At 41.7% G+C, this 17075-nt stretch overlaps 1 protein-coding gene across 1 annotated transcript in view; it reads left to right on the forward strand.

Annotated features, from left to right (window-relative positions):
• Positions 1–4398: 4398 nt before the first annotated feature.
• WDR1 (WD repeat domain 1) overlaps positions 4399–17075 on the forward strand; it is a 76393-nt gene continuing 63716 nt past the window's right edge. The window contains exons 1-4 of the mRNA XM_033949167.1: positions 4399–4634; positions 5132–5253; positions 6393–6483; positions 10258–10405. Of these exons, the coding sequence (XP_033805058.1) occupies positions 4619–4634; positions 5132–5253; positions 6393–6483; positions 10258–10405 (377 nt within the window). The 5' untranslated portion in view covers positions 4399–4618. The remainder of the gene's footprint in view (positions 4635–5131; positions 5254–6392; positions 6484–10257; positions 10406–17075) is intronic.

Raw genomic sequence — 17075 nt, forward strand, 5'->3', positions numbered from 1 at the left:
CCTTCACCCCTGCAAGCAAAGACACTTGCTGCTTTAAAAAACAAACAAACAAACAAGGCATAAAGCATAGGCGTTGAAACAGGGAGAGCCACGGGACCATGGCCTCCCCCCAAATTGGTGGTCAGAAGAGTCAGTTATGGCTCTACTCCCTTACCTACCTCCTCCCAGCCACTGTAATTTCAAAATTTGTGGGCAGTCATCGTGCTTCATCACTGTAGATTGAAGACTTCCGGCGAAGGTAGGTGGGGGAGTTATCATGCTGTTGGATCCTGGTGGAGCTTTTGCCCCCCTCCAAACAAAAAAGCATTCCGCTATGTAAAGGTGTGGAAACATTGTCTCTAGGCCATGCTGCTGATGGCTGTATACTTCTTCCTCTGCATTAGCAGTTTCACCAATCGCAGTTTTGGTTATTTGTGGTTTTTCATTTGCAGGCTCCGCCCCCCAAATTACATCAGAGAAAATCGCTGGGAGCTGCTTTTTACAATGAAAATTGCTGCTCCCAGAATTATACAGAGGAAATCGCTGTACTTTATTCACAGGAACAGGTCAGTTAGTCATGGTTTTATCATATTCTCCAGGGTTTTGTAACAGAAAACCGCAAATGACATACGAAAAGTTATTCGCAGTTTTTCTGCATTCGCTGACTTGTTATTCCCCTATCACCACAAATACGGAGGGGGAAGTGTACTTGTTCTGTCACTCAGAAACAGAAAAGTCCATGTCAGAAAGGGCAAGTCTAGCAGAATCTTCAAGGTATAGATAGGCTAGACAGCAGCTCCATGCCAAGTCAAAGATGATGTAATTCATCCATGAACTTCACCTTTAAAGCAACAAAAATGCAGAAATCATTTCATGTATCATATGTTTAATTTATCATATCAAAGGCTGATGAAATATCCAATGAAATGAAACAATAACAAATCCTGCGCTGCTGCTTTTACTGCATTCTCTGTCAACAAATTCCAGAGCTTAATTATATGCTAAGTGAAGAAATGTTTTCTCTGATTTGTTATAAAATTACCATCTTAATCTGTTGGTATGCAGTGGTTATTTATCAATGTTTCTGCTGCGTCCATCGTTCCCCTCTTCCATTACCTCATCAACATCTCTCTCTCCCTCCCTTCTAACTCCCACTCCATTGAGTCTCTCTCTCTCCCTTCTGCCTCACTCATACACACTAACTCTCTTTGTTTTTATTTGTTTCTTACTTAACTGTTGTGTTGCATTGTGTCTCCTCTCAGGCATTTCATCTGCTCAAGCAAGCTTAATCATCCAGAGAAGCAGACTGCAGTGGGAACTCGCGGCAGCCATTTTTGATCTTGGCTTTTGTAAGGTTGAGCCCTCATCAAAATGTAAGGTTTTGTAGGGGTAATGTTGAAGCAAACAAGCCCCAATGATATAATGTGGCGGCCTTACACTCCACCTGGTCCCAGGTTCGATACCCTCATAGAATTACTGACAATGACAGCCAAGAGTGATTGTATAAAGAATATAATGTGCAGAAATAGGCTTAATATTACAGAAAGGCAATGTACATCCAGCATATACTGGGTTACAAATGTACAAAAAGAAATAAAAATAAGCTTTACAAATAAAGAGTGGATTCAGAGACTGCTTGTGTGTGTGTATGAGAGAAGACAGTTTACCTGCATTATTAATGTGTGTTTGGAATTCAACACACACTTTTAGCAATTTGGCTCTTTAGTTAAAAGAACAGTCGGCCCAAACTTTACATATTCAACAAAATGAAGAACAGTAATGAGCCTTGGAGGACTTCCTAGCAGCATTCCTGAAACTCTGAATAAATTGCTCAAACCACAGTACCTGCAGCCTCCTTGCAAGTAAGAGGAAAGCCACTTAAAAATCTCCACCCAAATCCTCCAACTCCTGTAACTGTCTGGACTGTAACTAAAAGTGTCAATGTAATCAATTTAATCAGTGTAAGGATGTCCCAATCTCTGCATCTTTGTTACATAAATGGTGGTGGAGTTTAGTTCCCAATAGAACTTATGATAATATTTTACAAAAATGGTGTGATGAGTTAGGGATTCAAATTTCTCTGGATGATTTTAGTCAAGCTATCCATCAATTGCCTAAAATTATTAAGGGTTATGTTTGGAAGGTATGTATATATAGAATGCTACATAGGGCATACTTCTCACAAGTGCAGCATTCCACGCGGGTTTTAGTTAATTCTCCTAATTGTATTAAATGTGATAAAGCTCTTAATACACTTTCTCATGCTTTGTGGCAATGTCCTTTCATCAAATCATTCTGGTCTGCCATCCTATCATATTTAGGTTCATTATGGAATAGTCAATTAGAGGAATCCCCAAGGGGGGTGTTATTTGGTAAAGCTGCTGCATGTGGGGTATTTGGACTAGGAAGATGCCTTTTATTTCAAAAGGCATGCATGATTGGTCATAAATGTATTTTGCAATATTGGTTACCGAAAGATCCTCCTAGTTTTTGGCATTGGAGGAATCAATTGAATCGTTTAATTTTGTTTGAGGTTTGGGAGGTTCGTAGATTTCCTAGACCAGGGGTGCCCACACTTTTTTGACTTGCGAGCTACTTTTAAAATGACCAAGTCAAAATGATCTACCAACAATAAAATTTTAAAAAAACACAACGCACACTGCACACATAGAAAATGTTAATTATCATTCCTATTCCTGGTTTTTTTCAAAGAGGTCAAAGCAAATGACTCTATGCACTGTCACCTCAGTAACAACCATACAAAATAGGCAAATACCCACCCCCTCCCTTTTTACTAAACCGGTTTTTAGCGCAGGGAGCTGCGCTGAATGCCCAGCGCTGCTCTCGACACTCATAGGCTCCCAGCGCTAAAAACCACTATTGCGGTTTAGTAAAAGGGGACCATATTGTAAAATATAGACAGCAGATATAAATTCAGACACATTTTGATCACTAAATTTAAAATAAAATCATTTTTCCTACCTTGTCTGGTGATTTCATGAGTTTCTGGTTGCACTTTCTTCTTCTGACTGTGCATCCAATCTTTCTTCCCTTCTTTCAGCCTGTATGCTTCCTCTCCTCCACACCTCATTCCCTCCCCCAACTTTTTCATCCTCTCTCCCTGACCTTTCTTTCTTTCTCTTCATGCCCCCTTTCTTTTTTTACTGTTTCTCTTCTTTCCTTCTGTATCCCTGCCTGCCCCCTTTCTTTCTTTGTCCCTGTCCTTCCCCAAGCCACTGCCGCTGCCATCGGGGAACAGGACCCAAACCTCCACCAATGGATAACAGGCCCCAAAGCCGACGCCGCCCCAAGCTCTCCCTGCTTCGGGCCGACCAGCATTCCTCTCCCCGACATCAATTCTGCCGTCTGAGAGGAAGCTCCGCCCAGCCAGGCAGCAATTGGCCTGCCCGAGCTTCCTCTCCGACAGCAGAATTGATGTCGGGGAGAGGAAGACTGATCGGCCCGATAGATCGCCAAGGCAAAGTGAGTCTTGGGTGATCGACTCACTTCCCTTGGTGAGCTACCGGTCTATCGCGATCGACCTATTGGGCACCCCTGTCCTAGACAAACTCGCCTCTTTTTGAAAATTTGGGATCCCTATATTCAAAATCTTTCCTCTAGACTCAGAGCAATGTTTTACATTGAAGCTTTGGAAACAATCTTTGAATTTCAACATCTGGTAATTGGTGTCACCTTCCATTCAGGGGGAGGGGTGGAAAGGGAATAGGGGGGATGATTGTAATTTATATGGAAATATTTAAATTGTATATTGTTTAATTCATTTAAAACAATGTTATAATTGTTAATTAAAGGAATGGGGGAAGGGAACGGGGGGTGTAGAGAGGAATGAAATAGGTCATATAGAAATATATTTTGGAGGAATGATAGAAATATGTATGGATATATTATAATTGTGAATCAAATCGTAAAAAAAAGTGTCAAAGGCTAAAGCTTGCTCCAACCACATTGCTATGAATATACAGAATTCAATTAAAAATATATATTACTACACTACTACTATTAATTATTTCTATAGCGCTACCAGATGCACGCTGCTCTGTACAGAATCACAAAGAGTAAGAAAACAGTCCCTGCTCGAAAGAGCTTACAATCTAAATAGGCAAGACAGACAAACAAGATGTCCTGGATACAGTTTAGGAGAACGTTAATCAGCTGGTTTGGTTGGAGGGCAAATGAGTAGGATTAATGATTGAAAGCTATATCAAATGAAATAAAAAAACACATTCTCTTCCAACAAATTTACAGCTCCAAAAGCCATAAAGAACGAACGAAAAGCTCTAGCATTATACTCCTCTTCCGAGCCCATTCCCCTGCTCCGCCTCCAGACGTTCCATCTGATTCAGGTTCTGCTCTCGCAACCCATTGCTCAGTAGCGTCACTTCCGCCTGGACGGAGGGGTGGGAGCTGGAGGCTGAGCGAGCGCAGGAGCAGAGTTGACTATATATGGTTACAGTCGAGGCAGCGCCCCGGGATTGCCGCTCGCTTCCGGGTTTGCAGTGACTGGCGCCGGGCGGTAGCTGCAGGAGCGGGAGGTGTGTGGGCCGTCGGCGGGAAGAGCAGACAGCGGTGGTGAGAGAAGCAGTAAAGTGTTTCTCTGCTACGAGCACCCGGCAGAGCGATGCCTTATGCGATCAGTGAGTAGCTGCGTCTGTACGTGAGACAGTGCAAAAAAGGGACTGCTGAGCCTCGCCTTCTCTCCACCTGAGCTGCGGAATGCGGGGGCTGGAAGCGGTTCTGGTGCCGATCTGCTGGGATTTAACAAATGATCTTGGATGCACGGGGCGTGTAACGTGGCAATGTTTGGGGATTTCTTCCAGTTTGCCACTTAGCTCTAATTTCCCACTTATAGATCTCGTGTCTATCATTGCTGTGTATAGCCGATCTAGGTTTGTTACAATTAACTTTATTTTTCACAGAAAGCCTTTTCTAGAGTGTCTTGAAATCTGACGCCTTATGTTCCGCAAAACATTTGTAGACGTATGCCAAGTACTTCTACTTCTTTCTTTTTGAATTTGTGTATTAAAATTGTGATTTTGTGACTGCGAAAATCATTTCAAGGGAACCTTTTAGATTTCTTCAAAGCAATGTGTTGATTGGAGAAAACTTAACTGCAGATTTTGTGCTCTTACAGAAAGTGTGTTTGCTAGCCTCCCACAAACTGAAAGGGGAGTATCCAAAGTTGTTGGAGGTGATCCTAAGGGCAATAACTTCCTCTACACAAATGGTAAAAGCGTGATCATCAGAAACATTGAGGTAACGCTCTGGACTGTTGCTAGTTACTGTTGTGCGCTACTCGTTTCCTTATTCATAGACAATGTTGCAGCTGAAGGATACATAGAAATGCTCTAACAGTAGTTCTAGCTAGGATGATTGTTACGGATGTTTCTTGTGTGTAGTTTCTCCCCCTTTTTTATCTGTCACGTGCTAGCTAGGCTTTTATGGCTATATTTTGTTTTTAATTTTTCAATTGTGTTGTATTCATGCCATCAAATAATGATGAATAAGGCTTGTGTAATCTGTCCAGTGTTGCTTATCTTGTACTCTGTCTAGCATCGAAACAACTCGGAATGAACATAAAATTGCCAAGTGAATTATGTCTGTGTTAAAGCTGATTCTTAGTGTGAGCTAAGCATTGACAACACTGACAAGCTGTAATTAACGACTTTTGTATCCAGACAGAAGGTCAAAGGTATGGAACCTTGGGTAATTTCATGCCCACCTTCCATATTTTTTGGCCCTCTTGACACAATTCCTGCTTATTAAATAACAGTATAATGTAATCTACTGTTCTTTGACAGTCCTGAGATTGCTGTGTGCATATTATTACTATAAACTGTCAAGCTACATTTAAGTTTATTTCTCTATGGGTACCTTGTGATTACTACTTCAATAGTTGTCACAGAAGGCAACATGATTGCATCAGTCATAGAGCTAAATGCAGGCTGTCAATAGCTTGTATGAGCTACATGAAGGCTCTGCTCTACCTCCCATGTAGACAGTAGTGATCATATACAAGATGTGGATAGACAGGGTGGATGTTTACTGTTCAGTATAGACTAAAACTGAGGTTCTGCTTTTATTTCTGAGATTGGAATGTGAAGATCTCAAGACTGAGGAACCCAGATAATATTTTATTATAAAAGATGCAGGGCTCCGTTTACTAAGCTGCGAATAGCACGCACTAGACCTTAATGCCAGCACTGAGCTGGCGTTAGTTCTAGCCGCGTAGCGCGGCGAGCAGTAATTTCCTGTGTGTGCTAAAAACGCTAGCGCGCCTTAGTAAAAGGAGCCCACAATAACTGTTCTGAACCACTGTCTTGTATCAGTGCTGCAGGCTTAGTAAACTTTTGAAAATAAAACCTTTTGTTTTGTGCTTGGTTTTATAATTGTAGAATCCAGCAATAGCAGATGTCTATACTGAACACGCTCACCAAGTTGTTGTTGCCAAGTATGCTCCCAGCGGATTTTATATAGTCTCTGGAGGTATTGTATCAACTTCTCTTCAACATAGTGCATGGGGAAAGCATAGAAGATTCTGATCAGTTTGGTAATTCTATGTCTTGGTTACCAAGAATAGTCAAGCAGCCACTGCTATGATTGCACTATTGCAGGAATATTTAAGGCACTGGTTCTCTCCTGGCAGAATTCTGAGCACAAAATTAAGCCATGTGTTTGCTAGTTATCCATATCCTACTGAAGAAAAAAAAAATTGCAAGCTCTGTATTGTTAAAAATGCCACTCCAGGGCTTTCTAAATCTGTCCTAGGAATACTCTGCCAACCAGACTTTCAGAATATCCATAATTATACACAATTAGTTTTGCATGGATTGGAGATCTTATATATGCAAACTGAGCTCCTGCATATTCATTATGGACATGCTGAGAATCTACTATTACTGGTGTCTCTCCAGGACAGATGTGGAGAAGCCTGCTTTGTTTTAATTATCCTGGCAATGGTAGAGAAGAATTGTGGCAAAATTCTGAAGAGAAATATGTAGAAAATAGGAGTTGAATTTTGTTTACAAAATTTTAACAGATGGTTTGCAATAATACATTTTTTTGAACTTACAAAAAAAATTGAATAAAAATATACGTAGTCATGTCTAATGTTACTTTTTGCCCCTGGTTGTTAAGAAAAATGTAGAAGCTTGCTACATATTTAGTTCCATCTTCCTAATCCAGCTGGGTATTGGTAAAGGGTATGTATACATATTGTGCAGTGCCTCAAAGAAGTAGTCTGAATTATTTACTTCCTGTGTTGATAGTACAGTTGGAGGCTAGACAACAGCTTGTAGCAATAGTGAACAGGAATGTTTAAGGCACTGGTTCTCTCCTGGTGGAATTCTGTGCACAACATTAAGCAATTTTTTTTTTTTTTGCTAATTATCCATATTCCATTTAAAACATTTTAAAATAAAATGTTTTTCTTCTACCTTTTTGTTGTTTGGACGTTTTATTTTTCCATCATGTCTGTTCCAGTTTCTCTTTTCTGCTTTCCCATCATATGCTAATTCTCCTTCAACTGTTATTCATTTGACTTTTCTCCTGTCTATTCCCTCACTACACCTGCCTGTGACATTGATCATTCCTTTTTAGCTCATTTCTGCCTTTCCTACCCTTCTCTTCTTTTTTCACTTTTCAGCTACCTTTCTCGGCTCTCCATTCCCTTTCATCTTCAATACACCCCACCCTCCATTACCATATTACTACCCTCTGTAATATTTATCCTCTCATCCATTTCATTGCCTTCCCCTCAGGATTCTACCATTCTCAGCATCTTCTGTACTCTACCCTTTTAGCCCAGCATCTGCTCCCTCTTCCTTCCTCCCCACCCTTGTAGCCTATCTCTCTCTTTCCCCTCACTCTCATTGCCAGACATCTATCCATCACTCCATTCTGTTCCTGTATCCAACATCTCCCCCCTCCTGCCGCTTCACTTGCTTTGTATCTCTCCTTCCCTCTTATCCACCCCCATGTCTAACATCTGATTCTCTCCCTTCTCTCACTGCCATATCTAACATTTTTATTTTCCATTATCCACCATCTCGCCCCCTGCCTTGTGCCCTGTGTCAAACCTCTCTATTCACCTCCATGCACTCCCATGCACTATCTCTCCTCTCCATTATCATGTGCAACATTTCACTCTCCCCCTTTACCAGCATCTTTTCCTTGCTCACCTCCCCTGTACTCTCCCTAAGTAAGGCTTGCTTCAGATCGTGGTGTCGGCAGCAATTCCCATATGCTGCCTGCTGCTAATCTGGAAGCCCTTCCTCTGCCGCAGGCAGCATATGAGAATCACTGGCAATACTGTGACCCGATGAATCTGACACCATCGCCAAAGTGGAATTCTGCATGACTTCGCAAATCTGCAGAAATTCTGCACTGCACAGTCGTGCAGAATTCCACCAGGAGCATCATAGTAAGAAGGTGAAGCTATAATCTTTAGTAAAAAGTTGGCCACATACTTTTGGTACAGATTGAAAAGAATTTTGGGCTTGTTAAAAACTTTATCTAAGATTCGGAGGTTGGGGGGTGGTGGAATGTATCCAATGGCATTGGGGTTTAAGGCACTTTAACATGCATTAAGGGAATTAGCATGTTAAACTCTAAAGTCGTGATTACAAAAGCCCTGATTCTATAAATGACACCTAAAGTTAGGCACCTAGATCAATGTGCCTAACTTAATTAAAAGGCTTATTGGTGCTGTAATTGTAATTGATGTACATTGCACTTGTAATTGATGTAAATTGCACTTCATTGGTTCATGATACCTACCAGAAAGTAGGCATTGTGAAGGTGTGGTTAGGGGCGGAACTTGGGTGTGTTCATGTAGGTGTCAGTGTTGGGACTTAGGTGCACTTATTTAGGCCAAGAAAACCCTGGCATGGAGTGCACCTAAAGTTAAGATGCCTCAGCCCACTTTAAGCACTATTAAGTGGAATTCTGTGAAGTGCACCTAGCTTTTATAGAATCGCACTTAAGTGCCGCACTATTCGGCACCTAAATTTTAGGCACCATTTATAGAATTGGGGCCTAAGAGCCCATAGTTATAAAATGGGCCTTAGAATTTAGTGTGCACCAATTACTTTGATGCATGTTAAAGGTGCATTAAGCCTTAATACTGCTTGATGAATTCAACATACACATATGGTTAAGACTCTTTCACAGCTACTCCTTCAGAAAGCATGTCTGATTCAGGTGGTTGGGGGTTTCTCTAAAAAATTTCATATAAGATTTGAAGCGAGGCTGCTTTGGTTTTCCCTCCAAGAATGACACTGCCCGTCTCGGATTCTGATGTCAGGTTTTGCTTTCATTCCAGCCATTTTAAAATAATGAGGGCATAGTCTCATGTGCTGAGCTAGACAAAATAGGCTGGGGGTTTGTAGACTGCTGTTCAAAGTGATGCTGGGGGCAACCTACATCTGCGTGTGAAAATCTGTAAGTGTAGGCTGAAGTTAGGGCAGTGAATGTTATGGATTCCTTAATTGATCAAAGAAAAAAAGGGAAAGTCCCTGAAAATATGATTTTTGTAGGAAAAGAATTGGACTTTTTTTTGTTTCTTTGTTTTTTGTGATAAAAAGCTTAGGACTGATATTTTGGGAGCACTGCACAAGAGCTTAAGAATTGGCAAAATGAATTGAACCAAAGTTTCATCAAATCCAACTCCACTTTTTTCTAACAGTCAAAGATATCGGACAAGATCAATACTTTATAACTCACACACAGGGTTAAGTACTAGATTTCAAAAGACTACCAGGCTACCAATGTTTACTAACGTATCCTCCAGGAATTTTTTAAATCCAGCTTCCTCAGGTTCCTTTTACTAAGCTGCAGCAAATATCACTTGCAATCAAAATCATTGTGACTGAGAGTTGGGTTTTGGGCCATTAACTGGACATTCTGGGTAGCGTTTCAAATTGATAGGTGCATAACATTAATCTCTAGCTGGAGGTTGCAGCAGAAGTCAAAAGTGCAGGGCTTTATTATAATCTTTTTGTTCTATTTGTCAGATTAATTTGCATTGTAAACCAGTTTTCAGTGTTGAAAGATCTAGTATTCTTTAGTGTACGATATAATTGCCAGTTGAAATGCAAAATAACTTCTTTTTTTTAAATCTGTGTAGGTGGTTATCCATGGAGATAATTTAGTATGTGTAGTGCTTGTGTTGCATAGAGCTGGGCTCTCTTGTAGACAGATGAGTCACGTGATTTGCTGTTCCTCGCTTGAGTAGTGGTGTATTCATCTTTATTATGGTAGATGTCTCTGGAAAACTGAGGATCTGGGATACCACGCAGAAGGAACATTTGCTGAAGTATGAATACCAGCCTTTTGCTGGAAAAATTAAGGACATTGCTTGGACTGAGGACAGCAAGAGGATCGCTGCTGTTGGTGAAGGCAGGGAGACGTAAGTAATGTCTAAGGGTTCTTTATTATAAATCTGGGGAAGAAAAGGGGTGTTTGCTGTTTTGGATGGGTTTGATCACATTATATAGAAGCACGCAAACCAAGTGTAAATGTTGAAGCTTCTTCATTTTTAAAGGCATGTGTAAAAAGTGTCTTCAACTTCAAAATTTAGATAGTAAATTAGTCCAGATGTGCTTATGTTCCCTATTTTGTATCGATGGCAGTATACTGCATGTTACTGTGTACTAACTAAAAAACATAGTTCCCACCACGTTCCACAATACTGTAGGAATTAGCATGTGCCAACTGTCATGCCACTTCACTAATGGTTGCCACATGCAAATTCACCAAGTAAACTGTGTATACTAGAGAATGACATGGTGAACAAACACTGCAGTGGTCCGGATTTGCCTGCAGCTATGGAGATGCCAAAGCCTGACTCGCCGCAGACATGAGAACAAAATTGTTAATCGACCCTGAGAACAGTGAAAAACTTTGTCCCCACAGTTGGAAGCACCCCCTCGTTCCTTGCTGCCATTAATCGCTTGGGGGGAGGGAGGTATGCACACTGCGTGGGTCTCCCACCCTTTTCTTCCCAATGTGAAGCCACTCGTTTGCTGCTGCCTGGGATCCCATTTGTAAACAGGCCAGCTTCCCTGTGATGTGAGAGCTGGTGTTGGATGGATGCCTTCCGGGTCAGCTGGGGATCCCAGATACCTCAACAGTCCTTCTTCCAGGTGGGCTGCTCTTTCCTGCCTTCAACTGTACTTTGTTCTTTGCAGTGATGCGGGCAACGTGGCTGACCTGGAAGCCATCTGTCCGACGTCAGACCTTGCGTCAAGAGGGAAGGCTTGCGGATCAGCTACGTATAGTGTACGAGAGCCACTGCCCTCATCCCTGCAAAGAACAAGTGTGGCTAAAGGCAGAAGGAGCAGCCAAGCTGGCATCCCTGAAGGGAACAAGTAAGGGAGAGAGGAGATATGAATGTGGGAGAAAAGAGGGGGGGTGAAGGAGCGCATTGAGACATAGGAGGGACACAAATTTGGGACAAAGGCTGGAAGGCAGGGAGGGGGGCACAAACTCGCGACACAGAAGGAAGAGAGGGGCATTAACTTGGGACATAGAAGGGAAGGAGAGAATAAAATGGGAGAATTGTTGGGCATGAGTGTGAGTGAGAGGGGAAGAGATGGCACACATGGAGACAGGAAGAAAGAGGAAAATTGTTGGGTAGAGATATGAGGAACAGAAGGATGAGAGGGGAAAATGGTGGAGAGGGAACAGAGGGACAGATTGAAGGGGATGCAAGAGGGAGGAATATTGGATATGGTGATGGATGGAGAGGTGTGGCATGGTGCTGGAGAGGGATGATAGAAGGAGAAATGTTGGGCATGGGGCTGGTGGACAATGGTGAAAAATGCTGCGCATTATCAGGGGATGAGAGAGGGAGAGATATGTTGGATGTGGCTGTAGAGGGAGTGGGAGAGATGCACCCTGGATCTCTCTCTCTCTTTCCCCATTCCCTGTACACTGGGGGAGGAGATCATAGAATGGTGAGATGATGAAGGCAGGGAAATGGGTACAGGGGAAAGCAGACATAGAGAAGGGAGATGCTGAACATGGGGAACGATACATACACAGAGTAGAAGAAATGTCAAATGGTCGGTAGACCCTGGCAAATGAGTTAAGAAAAGACAAAAGAAAACAGAGACCAGTGCCTGAGACCAACATGATTTGAAGAATAAAATGACAAGACAACAAAAGGTAGGAAAAAATAGTTATTTACTATTTTGAGATTAGAATATATCAAATTTGAAATGAGTATCCTGCTAGAGCTGGTGTTAGACATAACTGGGGACCATAAAGCCCAAGCCGTGTTTCATAAGCTTCCAGCTAGCTTAGGGCTCTCTCTGACCAGGAGACAGTTGCCCTAGTTGCACTCTCTTAACTCTATTCCTGTCATGTGTGACTGCGGTATTCTGTTGGCATAATTTTTCAGTGTAGCATTTAATAATTTGGCTTATTCAGGGGTTTTGTTGATCCTGCTCTGTATTATTTGTGTTTATGAAATGACAATTGTACAGAATATTGTTTCTTTTTATACTTTAATAAAATAAGTTCAATTAAAAAATCATAACTATATGAGGCTTGGGTAGATGGGATCAGATGATTTGCTGGGACGGGGACTGATCACGTGGGGACAGGGTGAGGACAGGGACTGAGCTTGTGTGGATGGGGCCAAATTTTTTTTTCCCCGTGTCATTCTCTAATGTACACACACTAATAAATTCCCCTAAATGCTCACTTGTTTGCAGCTAAAACACTGTTTTGTTTTGTTTGTTTTTGGTACCCTAAGAACCCTTACTGGAAAGATCAGAGTTTGAAGACTAATGAACTTTAGGAATGTGTACTGTAGTCATTAATTGGTTCCTTAGTGCACACCTTAAATTTAGTGTGTATAGGTTAACATGGTACGAGACAAAATTTTAACATGCATAAAATTTGCACAATAGAATTAGTCGCATAACATTTTTAATATATAAACTAAAGATGAAAAAAAAATCAAATGGACGATATACATAATCAGGGTATCCAAGACGGCAGATTAACTGTTTGGCCAAGCGTTCTGCTTCAGAGTGCTCGTCTAAACTTCTTTCCGTGTTTTAAATACCTGCAACATGCCGAAATGGAGAGGGCGCAGTGTCACTGGAGCCTCGCGGCGTTCGGGCTCGTCCGGTCTCAGCAATATAGACGAGCTCCTGTGCCGAATGCAGGACATCACGGGAGCATCGGCATGCCCGCTGGAGATGCGCCGGTGCGAGACGGGAGGCGTTCTCCTTGGGATTAGAAACTACCTTGAGCCCCGGCGCTGGAGTGTCTCCCCCCTCCTCCCCGGATTGCCAGGTCCCCGTGGGTGGAGGACCTATTGGAAGTCGATGTGGGACTCTCCCCAGAGGCTAATAGGAGCATAGAGAGGAGCTTGGAGTTGGAATTAGAGAATGACACGGTGACAAAATTCATCACCGTTCCCGTCCCTGTGGATAACCGCAGGAAATAATCCCATGTCATTTTCTAGTGTTTATTTCAACCTCAGTCCTTCTACACCAGCATTCTTCAAAGCAAAGCTTGCGGGTCAGTGGTTGTGGCCATTCATACTCTGATTCTTCCCTCTTTCCTTAAAGAATGACATGAAGATGGCTTCCCGCGGTTATCCGTCGGGACGGGAACGGTGATGAATTTTGTCACCGTGTCATTCTCTAGTTGGAATCCCTGTACGCACAGGGTATTCCTTCCGAATCTGGGGATTTGCCAGCACCATGACCTGTCTGTGAGTAGGAGAGCAGTAGCCAAGAGGGAACCTCAGTTGGAGAGAACATTCGCTTTTCTTAAAAAAAAAACAAAAAACCCCAAACCAACTTTCCTTTACATTAAAGAAGCCCCAAGAGGTAACTCTTGAAGCTATTTGGGACCTTGTGGCTGATTTAGCTAAAACAATTAATCCTCAGCTCTCACAGTTAGAGCATAAAATTAACACCCAAGAAAATGAAATTAAAAATATCAAAGTTGGTCTACAAGATTTGAAAAGTTCAACATTAAATTCTTCCCAAGAAATGAAAGTTTCCAAACAAAATAACAGAAACACTTGTGAGAGATAATATCAATTTAAGGTAAAACTGGAATCTCTAGAAAACTTTTCCTGCAATAACAACCGTAGACTAATTAATTTCCCCAGAGTTGCTTCGGCAACTCCGAGAGTTATGCTGAAACGTTATATGATGGAGGTGTTAGAAATTACTGAAGATTTGTTACCTCCATTCACCCAAGTGTATTATTTACCTATTAATATTAATAGGGAAACAAAGCTTAATATTTCTACAATGCTAGAACTTTCAGATAAGGAAGTCGCAAAGCCGTCAACCCTTCTTACAGTTGCCTTAGCACTGGATAAGAATTGGCTATTAAGACTTTTCTTTAAAAATAGACACAGAATTTCTAGGGTATAAAATACATATGTATTCGGATCTGTCACAAGACATAGGAAAACGTCGTCGTGAATTTTTGTTGTTAAAGCCAGGTGTTATAGCTCTTGGGGCAACCTATTTTCTTCGTCACCCATGTAAATGCGTGATAGTCTATCAAATGCAAAAATATGTTTTCTTTGATCCTAGCCAACTGACAACCTTCTTGTCAGCTGCTTGACTGAAAATAGGAGGAGGAATATGGAGTACTCAGAATGTTTGATCTCCTGTCTTAGCCAACATAATTGTTAGTTTCTTATTTCTATTTCTTTGTTAAATTCTCACTGATTTTACATCTTAGACCTATATTGAGGACTTGAGTTAAAGTTAAGATATATTGTGTTGTTAGATTATAATTTGTACTGTATTTTATTTTTGTCTAACTTTACCTTTCTGTACAAGTGGATACTTGATATGTTATTGAAAAACGATAAAAAAAAAAAAAAAAATCAAATGTTGGACTATAGTTGGAAATAAATTAAGATAGGATGAACATATGACTCCTCTTTTATACCAGGGCTCAACAAATCGGTTACCAGGTTGCCATAATGACTAGAAATTTTCTCTGGCAGCTGATAGTTTTTTGCCCTCTTTTTTTTAATTTGTGGGCTGTTGCCTTTGCCACAAGACCAGTGCAAAATTCAGCAACATGCAATTCGGATTCGCACAAAGCTATAGGGTACCAGAGCAAGGAAGTGCTTCTCTTGGTTGGCAGGCAAATCATGGTAAGAGCTACAGTTCAGAGAGGGCTAGATGCACTAAGAGGATTGGTAAGTCCGTGTGTATCTTCACTGATCCAATTTATTTATTTATTTTTTTGGCTGATTTCAGAAAGAGCTATTGATGCACTAAAACAGTGTTTTTCAATCTTTTATACCTGTGGACCGGCAGAAATAAAATAATTATTTTGTAGACCGGCAAACTACTAAGACTGAAATTTAAAAAACACATTTCCTCCCCGTCTCCGCAAGCTTGGTCCCCGCAAACCATCTGATCCCATCGGCACAAGCCTCAGTTATGATTTTATATTGAACGTATTCCAGTACCTCCCCTCTTTTCACCATCTTAATCCAGCAGATACCTTCCATCACCCTACTCCCTCCATTCCTTATTCAGCATCTTCTCCTTGTCTCCCTATTCCCCCTTCACCATGTCCAGCATATCCCCTCTGTCTCCCTACTCCCTCTACCCATGTCCAACATCTTACTTATGTCTTCATACTCCACCCTCCTGTTCAGCATTTTTCATGTCTCTCTGCCTCCTGCAGTTCCAAGGGGATCCACCATCTCCCTTCTGCCACACCAATCCCCCCCCCCTTGTCTACCATCCCCTTCCCACAACACGTGGGAATCCAGCATCTCTTATTCCCTCCCTTGGCTGCTGGCCCCAGAGTGACTCCAGTGTCACAATGGCTGGTCTCACCATAACTAACACTAAATTGGAAGCAGCCTGGTTCTTAACTCGCATCAGTTTACTTATAGTTCCCTTGCCCAGAACTCTGAACAAAGACAGAAGCTGCGGGACCTTTCCTCTTGCCTGCTTTGTTATTTGCTATAAGCTCTGCCAGTCTCAATCCTGCCCCTCAAACACAGGAAGTCACTTCAGAGGGGGGCGGGATCAGGATCGGCAGAGCCTATAGCGATGCAGGCAAGAGGAAAAGTCCCGCGGCTTCTGTTTTTCTTTTTGCTGTCCGCAGCCGATCCTAAGCCCTGGAAGGGAAAGGGGAAGAGATGCTGACGGGAAATTTAACCGCGTCGATCTCGCTGGCCCTCTGCAGGAATTTTCTGCGGACCGGCATCGGTCCGCGGACCGGCGGTTGAAGAACAGTGCACTAAAACATTTGCATGCAAATGATTCATGCAGATGTTCGTCGTAATCCCCGACTCAGCTATCCAATTGATTGCTGTGAAAGCAACGCTTGCACATGTGCAGAGCCGGCAGGGAAAGCCTGAGCAGATGATAGGCAGGGGAAGCCCAGAAAGCAGCCGTCTGCCACTCAGCTGTTCGGGGCAGGAAACTTTTTTTTTTCCTTCTTTAATGGGCATAGATGCTCTGTGCATGTTACACACGCACAATATAATATCTTACACACGCACAATATAATATCTGCCTCATTTAAAAAAAGAAATATATATATATGTGTGTGTGTGTGTATGTATATATACACCTCTCTCTCTCATTTTAGAAAATTGTGAAAGATCTATTTATTTGCTAAATTTTTATAAGTTTAATATTTTTCACAGTGTTACAGTATATAAATACAATTTTTATGTTATATAATCTCAAAATGCAGCAATTCTAATCTCTGTCTATGCTTCTCAATTTATATATAAAAAATACATGTTCTTTCAGTGTCCAGTTCTAAGTTGTTAGTACCAGAAGCTCCATTCTGATCTGATAGGAGCATTAAATACCCAATACTTCCACCAGTCTTGTTGCTGTTTCAGCTGTTGACACCTGCTCTGGGAGCAAAATGAATTGCAGCCTCTAAATCCAAACTGCAAATTGAGAATTTAATAGATATCTTTAATAAATAATGAGGAAAAATTACCCCCTTCCTTTATGAAACCGTGTTAGCGTTTTTTTATCGCAGTCTGCGGCTGTAAAAGCTCCAATGCTTATAGAATTCCTATGAGTGTCGGAACATTTACCGCC

Source organism: Geotrypetes seraphini, chromosome 1 (assembly GCF_902459505.1).
Source record: "Geotrypetes seraphini chromosome 1, aGeoSer1.1, whole genome shotgun sequence".
In the NCBI taxonomy this organism is placed as follows: Eukaryota; Metazoa; Chordata; class Amphibia; order Gymnophiona; family Dermophiidae; genus Geotrypetes; species Geotrypetes seraphini.